At 41.1% G+C, this 12,069-nt stretch overlaps 1 protein-coding gene across 3 annotated transcripts in view; it reads right to left on the reverse strand.

The window, feature by feature from the left end:
- Positions 1 to 12,069, reverse strand: part of LRGUK (leucine rich repeats and guanylate kinase domain containing) — a 52,185-nt gene that overhangs the window by 14,310 nt on the left and 25,806 nt on the right. For all 3 annotated transcript variants that reach the window (XR_007373359.1, XM_048926717.1, XM_048928001.1), the window contains exons 14-16: positions 7,421 to 7,622; positions 6,372 to 6,485; positions 2,044 to 2,201 (exon numbers count right to left, since the gene is read on the reverse strand). Coding sequence is in view for 2 of the 3 variants with exons in the window: in XM_048926717.1 (XP_048782674.1) it covers positions 2,044 to 2,201; positions 6,372 to 6,485; positions 7,421 to 7,622 (474 nt within the window). In the remaining variant the exon portion in view is untranslated. The remainder of the gene's footprint in view (positions 1 to 2,043; positions 2,202 to 6,371; positions 6,486 to 7,420; positions 7,623 to 12,069) is intronic.

A 12,069-nucleotide genomic window follows, 5' to 3' on the forward strand; every position in this document is an offset into this window, starting at 1 on the left:
TGCTTTGTTATCAACTGATAGCCATCGATAGTTATCAATTTAATAGCTAAATCACATGTCTGTAACAGAGGTGTTTTGTTATGGTATGAGGAATGAAAGAGAATACAGTGAATCTGCTAACAGCTCACATGATGAATACTGTGAATTCCTGCACTTTCCTTCACTATCACGATAAATAAGGGTCTGTTTAAAAGCTCACTGAGCTTGAGTTACGTTTTGCTTTCTTTTGATAAAGATGCAGCTCCGTTCCTGCTTTTGTTGGTGCGGATTACAGGCATGGATTCCTTTATGTTCATCCCTTATATAGTTAATTGCAGCTACGTGACATTGGTGCTCGTTTGGCATGCTCACAAGGGAGAAGGCTGTAGGGAATCAGATCTGCTGTCTTTCTCTAAGCAGCAGACTCTGCTTCTTAATTTGCTCATGGACAACTCACATCCATGATTTCTTCTTTTTTTTTTTTTTTTTTACTTTCTCATTCTACATGATGGGAGTGGAATGCAGTTACTGCAGTGACAGCAAATTATTTCAGTGCTTAAAGTAAAAAAAAAAAAAAAAGCATAGTCTCAAATGTAACAGTTTAGACAAAATTTTACTTTAAAGCCACAGACATATTTATATTCTTCTCATTAAATACAGTCCAAGAGGCACCTGTGTTTCACCTTGGATGTTTTACTACATTCACACTTCAGCTGATGCTATAAAGCTTCCTCTGCACATAAAAATGTATTGGAAACTTAGCATAGTAAATAACTAAAAGTTATTACCAGCATCGAACAAGGAGACTAATAAGAAAGAGAGCCTTGCAGCCACCAAGTAAGTAGAACCCACATTAAATGATTGCCTACTTCATCATAAACCACTTCTCCCTGACTTGACAAAATGTAAACGTTCAAGATAATATTAAAAAAAAAAGATGAAATAAAAAGTGAGAGAAATAAATTGCTGGGGCAGGAGAGCTGTCAGAGAGCCACCAAGGTAAGAAAAATCCTGCTTTCTGTCTCACCTTAAACTAACAAACCTTTACATGAAAGAAACATGAAAATGAACAACACTTGTGACAGTTTTTGAATTCTGCAAGGCTTGAACAGAGGCATTTCATTTCAGAAAATTGGAAGATAGGAGGTTCCTTATTTATGTCAGCCATTTTACCATCATACCCTTCCCCACACTCAAGAGAGCCTTTTTTAAACCCTGGGAAGCCCAGGAGGGGGTCTTCTACTTTGCTCCATCTAGAACACTAATTCTATACATCAGAGGTAGTTATAAATATAGAGATAGTGGCAAAATTGTGCAGCAAGTCATCCTGCCCAGCCATCATTCATCATAATGACATCATAAACCTGGAATGGAACAAAGTTTAAAGCCTTCATTTTTCTTTTTCTCTTTCTCCTGTCATTGACATATAAAAAGAGCATTAGACACATCTGCTTCGTATTCTCAGCTCCCCCACTGCCTGCAAGGAGAATGAATACCTTTAGGGAAAACACTATTGAGAAGGAAAAAAAAAAAAAAGAGATGAAGCCAAAGTTGCAAGAGGTTATTTGAAATCCAAGCACACTGTTGGATCTGTTGATTGAAAAAGTGAAAGCAGGTGAAAAATGTGCTTAAATTTGATCCCTGGCAGTCATTACCAGCACTCACTCTGAGACACTTGGCTGAATGAGTTTTTCCACTGCCACGGGATGGCATTCATAAGTAATCTTCATTGTCCTGTTAACTGCATCTAACTGTTTGCTCTGAACAGGAAGGTTTCAATGTTATGTAACAGAACTGAGAGAGATGCTATTCAGCTCCCTTACATCAGGGCATAACTGGATGAAATCCATTATGATAAATGGTTTTATTTTGGTGTGAAATTGAGCAGATAAGTTAGTCTTACTCATCTGCCTTGAACTCTAGGTAACTTGTAAATGGTTGGAAGGAAAGATAGCCAGAGAACAGAATTTAATTCTTTTCTGGAGAAAGAAAAGTCTGATATACAAATAGTTTTCTTTCCATATAAGTTACTTCTATCCTAAGACTAGAGCAAATGCTACTTACCACAGCGCTCAGTTGTGCAGTAAGTTTGTCTAAAGTCTCTCCTGAATAATTTTTGGCAGAAGAGTCCAAGAATTCATTGATAGTTGAAGACTGAGTACTGCCAGTCACTCCTCTGCTGGGTGACAATCTTTGCTCTTGCAAGAAACGTACCCTTGAACCTAACATGGAAAAGACACTTCTCAAAAAATAAAATTCTGAACAGCACTTTGCTTACAGCAGTCAGAAAGAACCTGGGCATTTGCAGCTATGAACTGGCTTTCGGTACCATTTTGGATTTACAAAAGATAACTGAGAAGGTTACAAAGGATATAAACCATTCCAAGCTAACTGAAATCCACTTACTTAGGAATTTTTACTTTCTTATTGTGGTCAGAATGTGATAGGGAGCTAGAATGGGACATCTGTTCATAGAATCATAGAATGGCTTGGGTTGGAAGTGACCTCAGGGATCATCAAGTTCCAACTCCCTACCACAAGCAGGACCACCAACCTCTAGAGCTGGTACCAGACCAGGCTGTCCAGGGCCCCATCCAACCTGGCCTGGAACACCTCCAGGGATGGACGGGGCATCCACAGCGTCTCTGGACAGCTGTTCCAGTACCTCACCACTCTCTCTATGGAGAACTTCCCCCTGACATCCGAATTTTTTTCTGTTACTTCTCTAAAGTTTAAAAAACAAGAAATCCAAAGACTTGTAATATGCTGTACTGCAAGGAATCAAACAAAAATGTAAGCTGAAAATACAGGTAACTCCTTCATTTTTAAATTTTTTTCGAATTTGAGAAATCTGTAAGCTGGAATGGGTGAATGGATGAAAGATAGATGTCCCGTTCCTGGAGCTATTCAAGGTCAGGCTGGACAGGGTGCTGAGCAACCTGATCCAGCTGTAGGTGTCCTTGTTCATTGCAGGGGAGCTGGACAAGATCGTTCTTAAGGGTCCCTTCCAATTCAAACAATTCTATGACTTATTCTGTCTATAAAGTAATATCTAAATATTACACTCAATCACAGAAAAATATCTACTATTGGTACATGGCACATTTTGTAGAAATTCAATCATTTCTTACTGTAAATTCACTCATTTAATCTTACTGTACTGTGTGTCATGTCATATATTATCACACACAATCGGGATAGACGAGAGTCAAAAAGATATCCAATCCATTTGCATGTTCATATCACAGAATCACAGAATCACAAGGTTGGAAACGACCTGCAAGATCATCTAGTCCAACCACCCTCCCATTCCTATCAGTGCCACAAGCTACTAAACCATCTCTCGTAGCTCCTCATCCAGGCGCCTCTTGAACACTGCCAGGGATGGCGACTCCACCACCTCCCTGGGCAGCCATTCCAGTGCCTGACCACCCTTTGAGAGAAAGTTTCTCCTAATATCCAACCTAAACCTCCTCTGGTATAACTTCTTGCCATTTCCTCGGGTCCTACTATTTGCCTGGGAGAAGAGGCCAGACCCTTTTGCACCACAACCTCCCTTCAGGAAGTTGTAGAGTGCAATGAGGTCTCCCCTGAGCCTCCTCTTCTCCAGACTGAACAATCCCAGCTCCTTCAGCCGCTCCTCATAAGACTTGTGCTCCAGACCCCTCACCAGTTTCGTTGCCCTTCTCTGGACACGCTCCAGGGCCTCAATGACTTTCTTGAAGTGAGGGGCCCAAAACTGAACACAGTACTCGAGGTGCGGCCTCACCAGAGCTGAGTACAGGGGGATGATCACCTCCCTGCTCCTGCTGGCCACACTATTTATATAACCATATATTAAAAATGGTTACTTTTCTTACTATATGCACCTATTAAAAAAAAGTTTCAACAGTCATCAGATGACTTTCAGCCCAGCCATTAAATATATACTGCTGGCTTGTAGCTGCCAGGAATTCTGGTGTTAAAAACAGAGGAGACAAGACGTGAGATTGGTAGGCTCTGTTTCACTCACAGTAAATCACTCATTTTGACACTGAGTAAGTGGTGGAGTCCAACCTTCAGAAGCGCAGAGCTTCACAATACAAAAAATTCTGTGGGCTTGCTGGTGCCCAGCATCACAAATAATCAGTCTTTAACGCAAATGTTCCTTTACTCACTTGTAAAATACAAATAGTAACACATACTCTACAGGACTGCTGGAGGAAATAATTAATAGTTGTATAGTACCAAGTTCTGTGGATGAAAGCTGATAACACAAGTATAAAACATTATCAGTCCTGCACTGTATTAAATTTCTCCTCTAAAAAGTTTCTAAAAAGAAGAACTTATCTATTTTCTCCCAGTATTTTCACTTTGCATATGAGCAAAGGATCTTGCACAGCAGTTCATTAAAAAGAGAATTAACAACCTATCATAATCTCACACAACCAATCTTCCCCCTGCTTCTATCTTACTAAAAATGTCCATTTAAAGACAACCTTGAGGCAAGTTTTAAAAAATAAATTATTTCACACAGTCCATAAGAAGGGATGATCACTAGAAACAGGATAGTTAAATTCATTTAAACACCTATAAATGAAGCTCCAAATGAATTTAATGGTGCATAGTAAATTTAAAAGTTGCTTTATAGACAGTAGAATTACCAAAATGTAGCACTGTTAATGAAGTTTCTGTAACTAGTGACAAGCCACTCACAGAAAGAACTCAGAACCTCTGAGGAATACAGAGACCTTTAAAGAAACCTCACGTATGTACACACACATCTTCAAAAATGTGATTGCATACAAATCTTTTGTCTTTATACCTTTTCCTTTTTGTCCTGATAATCTAGTTAGGGCTTGGTGGGTTTTATTGCCTCTCAGGACAAAACATCTCCAGTGATTTTAAGACAAATAAGTACCAAGACTATAGGCAGTAAGGCAAGGAATTCCTCCCCTCTGACTTCAAACAAATACGCAAGCCCTAGAAATAAAAATAAAATCTATATAGATAAGATTAAATAAGATTCTTCAGAAAATGTGCTCACTGTTATAGCACTGGGACACCACAATATGCATAGGAGCTTTTCCGTCCCCCCCTGGGAAATCAGTATTTATTAATTCTTTCAGGAGACAAAATTACTTGAAATGATGAACTGATGAATTTTGCACTATCCTTCATTAACATTTTCAAACGTTTTTGCCCTCCTTCATCTACTTTTATTTGCAGCCTTCTGAGCCACACAGAAGGTCATGAATATTGGCTCTATGTAACTTCGGAAACTAATTACTCTCCTATTGCAATGGATCTAACCAAGAGAGCCATAAACCACAGAGGTTCTTAGAGGTAAGAGTTCACATAAATGAGCTTGTTGTTAGTCTCTGTTGTGTAACATCTTACTGCTGTGATATCTCCTTCTTATTCCTTTTTCTCCCATCCTTTAGAGACTATATTCTTCTGCTTTTATCTCAGGTTGTAATGTGTCCTGTTTGGAATAAATCATGAGTAGAGCTGGGTTCTCATAAGCTAATCTTAGGACTTCTCTCTGACAAGAGCAGTCCTTTCTTCTAGAAGCACTCGTGAAGCTCTTCTCCCCTACCCTTCTCTCCTTGAGCCAACCCTGTAGCTACAGAATGAGGTTGATCAAGGAATTACTCTGTCTGAAAGTCAGGTGTGTTCTTTTCTGGGTTAGTTTTTGGAGGAATTATATGTGACTGCACTATCAGGGGAATGAGAGCAAGGGAGGACTAGAAACGTACAGGCAGGAGAGGTAAGTTGGGCAGAACTGCTTTTTGTAGCAGCATGTGTTTGGGTTAGCCTGAAGTCATCAAGAGGCTTCATCTTCAGTTATTCAAGTAGTTAAAGGGTTCTTTTAAACACAGTGCCAATCATCTGGGTTTATGCTGCAGTGGGTAACCCCAAAAGCACTTGGAGTGAATTTTTAAGATGCCTTCACTCATCTTACTATCCTGGTTTTCATATATCTCTTCATGCTTCTGGCTATCCTGAGGGAAAGAGAAAACTAAGCTCTCAATGCTATGCCCTTTTCTTGTTGTTCGAGTTTGATAGGCACAAAGCTCTCAGCCAGGGACACATATCCAGCTTGTGATTCATCTGGAATGAATGGGAGATCCCCAGCCCAAAAGCATCCTCAGAAGAGTCTGGTAACTTTACTTTCTGCATATTATTGCCTCAGGGCACACAGCAGTATAAAATACCAAGAAAGATCTCCATTAAAGATTTACATCCCAGGGAGGAAACAGCCCAGGAGACCCATTACAGAGAAACACACAAAGCTTTCAGAGGCGAGCGGTCTCACAGGTTGCATCATTCACAGATTTTAATTCTCATAACAAATAAGCAGGAATACTCTACTGATAAAAGCAAAAGTAGCATGTGCCCAGACACAGTACCTGTTCCTGCTTTGCTATTCATGTTTTGACTGCTATCAGAAACTGCAGGTGGCTCCAGACCCAGGTATGCCTTTATCAGGAAACTCAGCTCTGCAAATGCCTCATCCAATTCATCTGCAGAAAGGGATAAGCATTTGGTGAAAAAACAAGCTTCCATCAGAACAAAGTCACAAATCACAGAAACTGCAATCTTAACTCATGCATTCTGAACTCATCCAGCTCATCTCTGAAAAATCTTCCTCTTCATAAGCAGCACATTCAAGCAAATAATCTGGAATTCAGCTTGAAGTTTCTACACTCTTCTACAGTTTGGTTTACTGTGTTTTAGGGTGGTTTTTTTTATGCTTTATTTTAACTGTAAGCTCCATAAACCCTTGACAATGACTACAGATAATGTTTTTGTTACCACTATGATATAAATATTTCACCATCACTGTGATGAACTGAAAAGTGACCTCAACAAAAGGGCACATGCTGAATGAATTAGAGAAAGATTCCTCTCCACCTTCTGCTGCCCTCAATCCCTTAATATCAAGAAGCAAACACTGGTTTTAATGAAATATTGACCACTCATGCGTTGCCTGTCTCAGGCTGGAAGACTTGAACAAGTTACTAATTAGAAGAGTCCGACAAGGAAAATCATTGCAGCAACCTCTCCTTTATAGCAAGATGCATATCAGCCGTCAATTCAACACTTGAAAAAGTCTATCTGGTCCAGAGATAATTAGATCTGTTAGGTCAAAAGCTCCTCCGACCTCTACTCAGAAGCTAACAGACAATTAACATAAATCACTGAACATCTGTTTGACATTCTTACAGGAGACAACTCTTAGTGTTGCTGAGTTCAATTATTTGGTTTCCTTTCTAGATGGCCTTGAGACAACTTGGACACAAAATAATTCACTCCTGACAAATCTGCAGAGTGTTTGGATTCCCGGGACAAAAATGAACACAGCAAATCAATGATGGGATCCACCTGTTGTTGTAACAGTCCATTTACTGCTGTAACATGAGAAGTCAGGTTTAAAGTATAAAAGAGATTAACTCACCTGTGCTGATTACCGCATCAAAGTATCCTGGGATGTCCTCACTTGTTCTGATGTACATGCCCACTCTGGATACAGCTTCTTCTATCTCTGGCCTGCTGAATAATCCTGTCCTTCGCAGATGTCCCTCATATTTTACTTTGTTCATTGGTACCACCAGGATATATCTGGGTTTAAAGTAGGTAGTTTTCAAGCTCCGCACACCCTTTAGAACGAAACAGAAAATCACAATGTTTTGTTCCTGAAACCGAGTGTCCATTGAATTTATACCTGAGCTGAGGACAACTCTATTTATCACAAAGCACTGTAAAAGCAGTACTGGTAACCTGAGTCCAAGATCTCAAGATCCAGAATCCAGCTTGACAAAAGCGGTAAGTTCCAGGTGAAGTGCCACGATGTTTACATGTGATGAATGTAAGAATAGCACTACTTTATTCCAAACACACTTCTAAAGGAATCCCTTCAGTCAAATTCTTACAGCGATTTAAAGCATTATACTTCATCATACTTCTGATTTAGGTACCAATTCTGAACTTTCAACAGCTCTCATTTGCACCAACTCATATATCGAATAATCTTTTTTCTCTCCTTCTACATAAATAAAACAGAATACTGTAACCATGGAGCCCTATAATATGGTATTGCCACTGCTTGTGATACTGAGTTTTCAGGGCTTCAGGACTAAGGCTTGTCCTGCTCCCTCTGGACATCTCTTGACTTACCCTTATCTTTGTTTTACTTGGCTCAGCTGTGACAGCAATTTCTTTTGTTGACCAGATGTGGTATCTATCTGATTTTTTTTTCTCTTAGTGTAGTAAAACCATAGTTTTATTTAGATAGCAGTAACAAGCAATTGTTCCAGGTACTATGGGATGTTTACAACTGAACATAACAATATAGAGTAGATAAATAAAGGCCTAATACAATAGCAGAGACCTGAAGAAGCTGAGACAGGACACAGTGCAAAGGAGTACAGACACACGACAGTAGCAGATGGGGCACAGGCCTGACAGTACAGATCTCACAGCAATAAACTGTCAGTAATAGTCATTAAAAAATGCAGATCTGGAGGTGGACAACGCTGGTTAAAGGGGGACAAATTAAAAACAGTGTGTAGCACTGTTTAGTAATAGGAATCCTATATAGCCCAGAGCTGCAGACCAGCGATGAAAGAGAAAGGTGTAAATGTGTGCTACCAAAAACATAAAGAAGTTCTCAAGATAATCTCAGAAAGAAAAAGAAGCTACAAGCATGAATATTCTCTGAGCAAAGGACTCAAATGTTGACAACTCATTTTAAACCCCCCCTGCTAACAACACCAAAGGCAAAACACCTTTCCCTTTTTAGGGCCAAAATTCTTCAGAGATTACAGAAGAATAGCAAAGGATTGTTTTGACCATTTTGGAAGAACACCAATATCAAGGACTGCCAACAATCATTGTATTGCACAGTGATGAACAAATTATCTTGAGAGCATACACTTACTGCACTATAGAAAATGCAGGGAAGCTTACTTTGTTTTCATTGAGGCATGCTTCTTTGCTACAGTGGGCAGGAATAGAAGGGAACTAATATGACAAAACTGAACACTGTTGTTCCATCAGAACTGAAAGCCACATGCTTAAAGCTGGGGTTTCCCATGATAATTCAATAGTCAAATATAAGCCAAATTATACAACAAGCAATAACTGGCTGAACACTTACTGGCTTTTAATTTGCTTAGCATGCTAGGTATGGAACTGTATTTCGATCCATTCAAACAAGTTTCAGGGAATAATTCTGGGGAAAATCCTATTAATTTTGGTGAAAAATGGAAAGGAGAATTTGGGGCACAAATCTTTGGCTTCTGGCTATGTGGCCACCTACAGCTATGCTTGTAAATTTTCAGAGATGAAACAACCGGCAGAAAGCACCCCTACATTCAAGCCGAGGAACATCCTCCACATCTCAAGCCACACCATGAGTTATGTCTCTTTCTGATCAGGAAGTAACGTAGCAAACAATTTACATGACCACACACTTCATTGGAATAGGAAGGTGGCACATCAGGGATGGACAGGGAAGAGAAATAAAGAAGAGATACAGAAAGTTCCTGGTGTGCCCAATAAATTTACTACATGGAGACTATAGGTTGAGTGACTAATGTGAAATAAAAAAAAATGACCTTAAAATAAAGAATAAGAAAATGCAGAAGTTGAAACTGTTTGAAAGCAACGAGATACTCAGAAAATTAGAAAAAAAGCATTTTGAGTTTCCTGAGATTCTGTATGAGAATCATAGAATCACAGAATCATAGAATCATAGAATCACCAAGGTTGGAAAAGACCTAAAAGATCATCCAGTCCAACCGTTCACCTATTCCCAGTAGCTCCCACTAAACCATGTCCCTCAACACAACATCCAGCCTTTCCTTGAACACCCCCAGGCTCGGTGACTCCACCACCTCCCTGGGCATCCATTCCAGTGCCTGACCACCCTTTCTGAAAAGTAATACTTCCTCATGTCCAGCCTGAATCTCCCCTGCCGTAGCTTGAAGTCATTCCCTCTGGTCCTATCACTAACGACACGAGAGAAGAGGCCGACCCCCAGCTCACTACAACCTCCCTTCAGGAAGTTAGAGAGAGCAATGAGGTCTCCCCTGAGCCTCCTCTTCTCCAGGCTGAACATTCCCAGCTCCTTCAGCCTCTCCTCATATGGCCTGTGTTCCAGAACCCTCACCAGCTTTGTTGCCCTCCTTTGAACACGTTCCAGGGCCTCAATATCTTTCTTGCAGTGAGGGGCCCAAAACTGAACACAGCACTCGAGGTGCGGCCTCACTAGTGCTGAATATAGGGGAACAATCACCTCTCTGCTCCTGCTTGCAACGCTGTTTCTGATGCAAGCCAGGATGCCATTGACCTTCTTGGCCACCTGGGCACACTGTCGGCTCATGTTCAGCCAAGCATCAATCAATACCCCCAGGTCCATTTCCTCTACGCAGTCCTCCAGCCACACTGCCCCAAGCCTGTAGCGTCGCCTGGGGTTGTTGTAGCCGAAGTGCAGGACCCGGCATTTGGCCTTGTTGAACCTCATCCCATTGGCTTCAGCCCAGCTCTCCAGCCTGTCCAGATCCCTCTGTAGGGCCTCGCTACCCCCAGGCAGATCCACACTTCCAGCCAATTTGGTGTCATCTGTGAATTTACTGAGGGTGCACTCGATGCCCACATCAAGGTCATCAATAAAGATATTGAAGAGGACAGGCCCCAGCACCAACGCCTGGGGAACACCACTCATGACCGGTCACCAGCTGGATTTGACTCCATTCACCACCACAATCACAGCATCATAGAATGGCCTGGGTTGAAAAGGACCACAATGATCATTGAGTTTCACCCCCCTGCTGTGTACAGGGTCACCAACGACCAGACCAGGCTGCCCAGAGCCACATCCAGCCTGGCCTTGAATGCATCCAGGGATGGGGCACCCACAACCTCCTTGGGCAACCTGTTCCAGTTTGTCACCACCCTCTGTGCGAAAAACTTCCTCCTGATACCTAACCTAAACCTTCCCTGTCTAAGTTTAAAGCCATTCCCCTTTGTCATATCACTATCCACCCTCATAAACAGCCGTTCCCCCTCCTGTTTATACGCTCCCTTCAAATACTGGAAGGCCACTATGCGACTTTCTTGGAGCCTTCTCTAAGTCAAACAAGCCCAGTTCCCTCAAACTTTCTTCATAGGAGAGGTGCTCCAGCCCTCTGATCATCTTAGTGACCCTCCTCTGGACCATTCTAAGAGCTCCAGATCCTTCCTGTACTGAGGTCAAGAAAGGCCAAAGGGCTACCTGACTTAAAGATGCCCATCCATTTAAAGTTTCTTCAGTTAACAGCATGGGATTATGGAAAAGATATAACTAACATTTACCTAATTTCCTCTGACTCCACAGCCTGGATCTATAACCAGCATCAAATGCAAAGGAATATGATCTTAGGGAGGAGACAAGGTGTACAAGGTGGAATCGTTGCCCAGTTCAAGAAAAGGGTAGATGCCACACTAAGGGACAACGCTTACTGGGCATGATTAGGACAGGTTGATGGTTGGACTAGATGATCTTTGTAGTGTTTTCCAGCCTTAATGACCCTATGTTTCTGCTTACAGTCCTGGGAGCATAATGAAACACGTGAGCCACTCTGCCACTAAGCCCTCAGCTGGAACATGCAGCTCCTCTGTTACTATCTAGATATTCATGGCTGCACAAGCAAATGAAAAGCACTGCAAATGTGCATATTGTGTGTCAGAATTGCAGCAGCTTCACTAACTGCAAGTGTGGACTCAGCGAGATATAAATGTTAAAATCTGCGTCAGTCTCCTTTATCAGTAAAAGATATACTGTAGATTAAAGGGAATGAACAGCTCTAAATTTTTAGTCTCAGCCTATGGACCATAATTAAAATTTCTTTTAATGGTGCTAAATCACTTTTGTTATGAGCCTAGCAGAAGATAATGGAGTTGGATAATTTCTATTCAGGTACATAACTCACCATTATTGTTTCTCATCTGCTAGAAGAGTCCACAGTGATACGAGAGTGCACATTATAACTATGTGACCTCAAAACTTCAGTGACAAAGGAATTTCCTAGCTGTCTGTCCATTCCAACAACTTCAGTAATACCC

Source organism: Lagopus muta, chromosome 1 (assembly GCF_023343835.1).
Source record: "Lagopus muta isolate bLagMut1 chromosome 1, bLagMut1 primary, whole genome shotgun sequence".
In the NCBI taxonomy this organism is placed as follows: Eukaryota; Metazoa; Chordata; class Aves; order Galliformes; family Phasianidae; genus Lagopus; species Lagopus muta.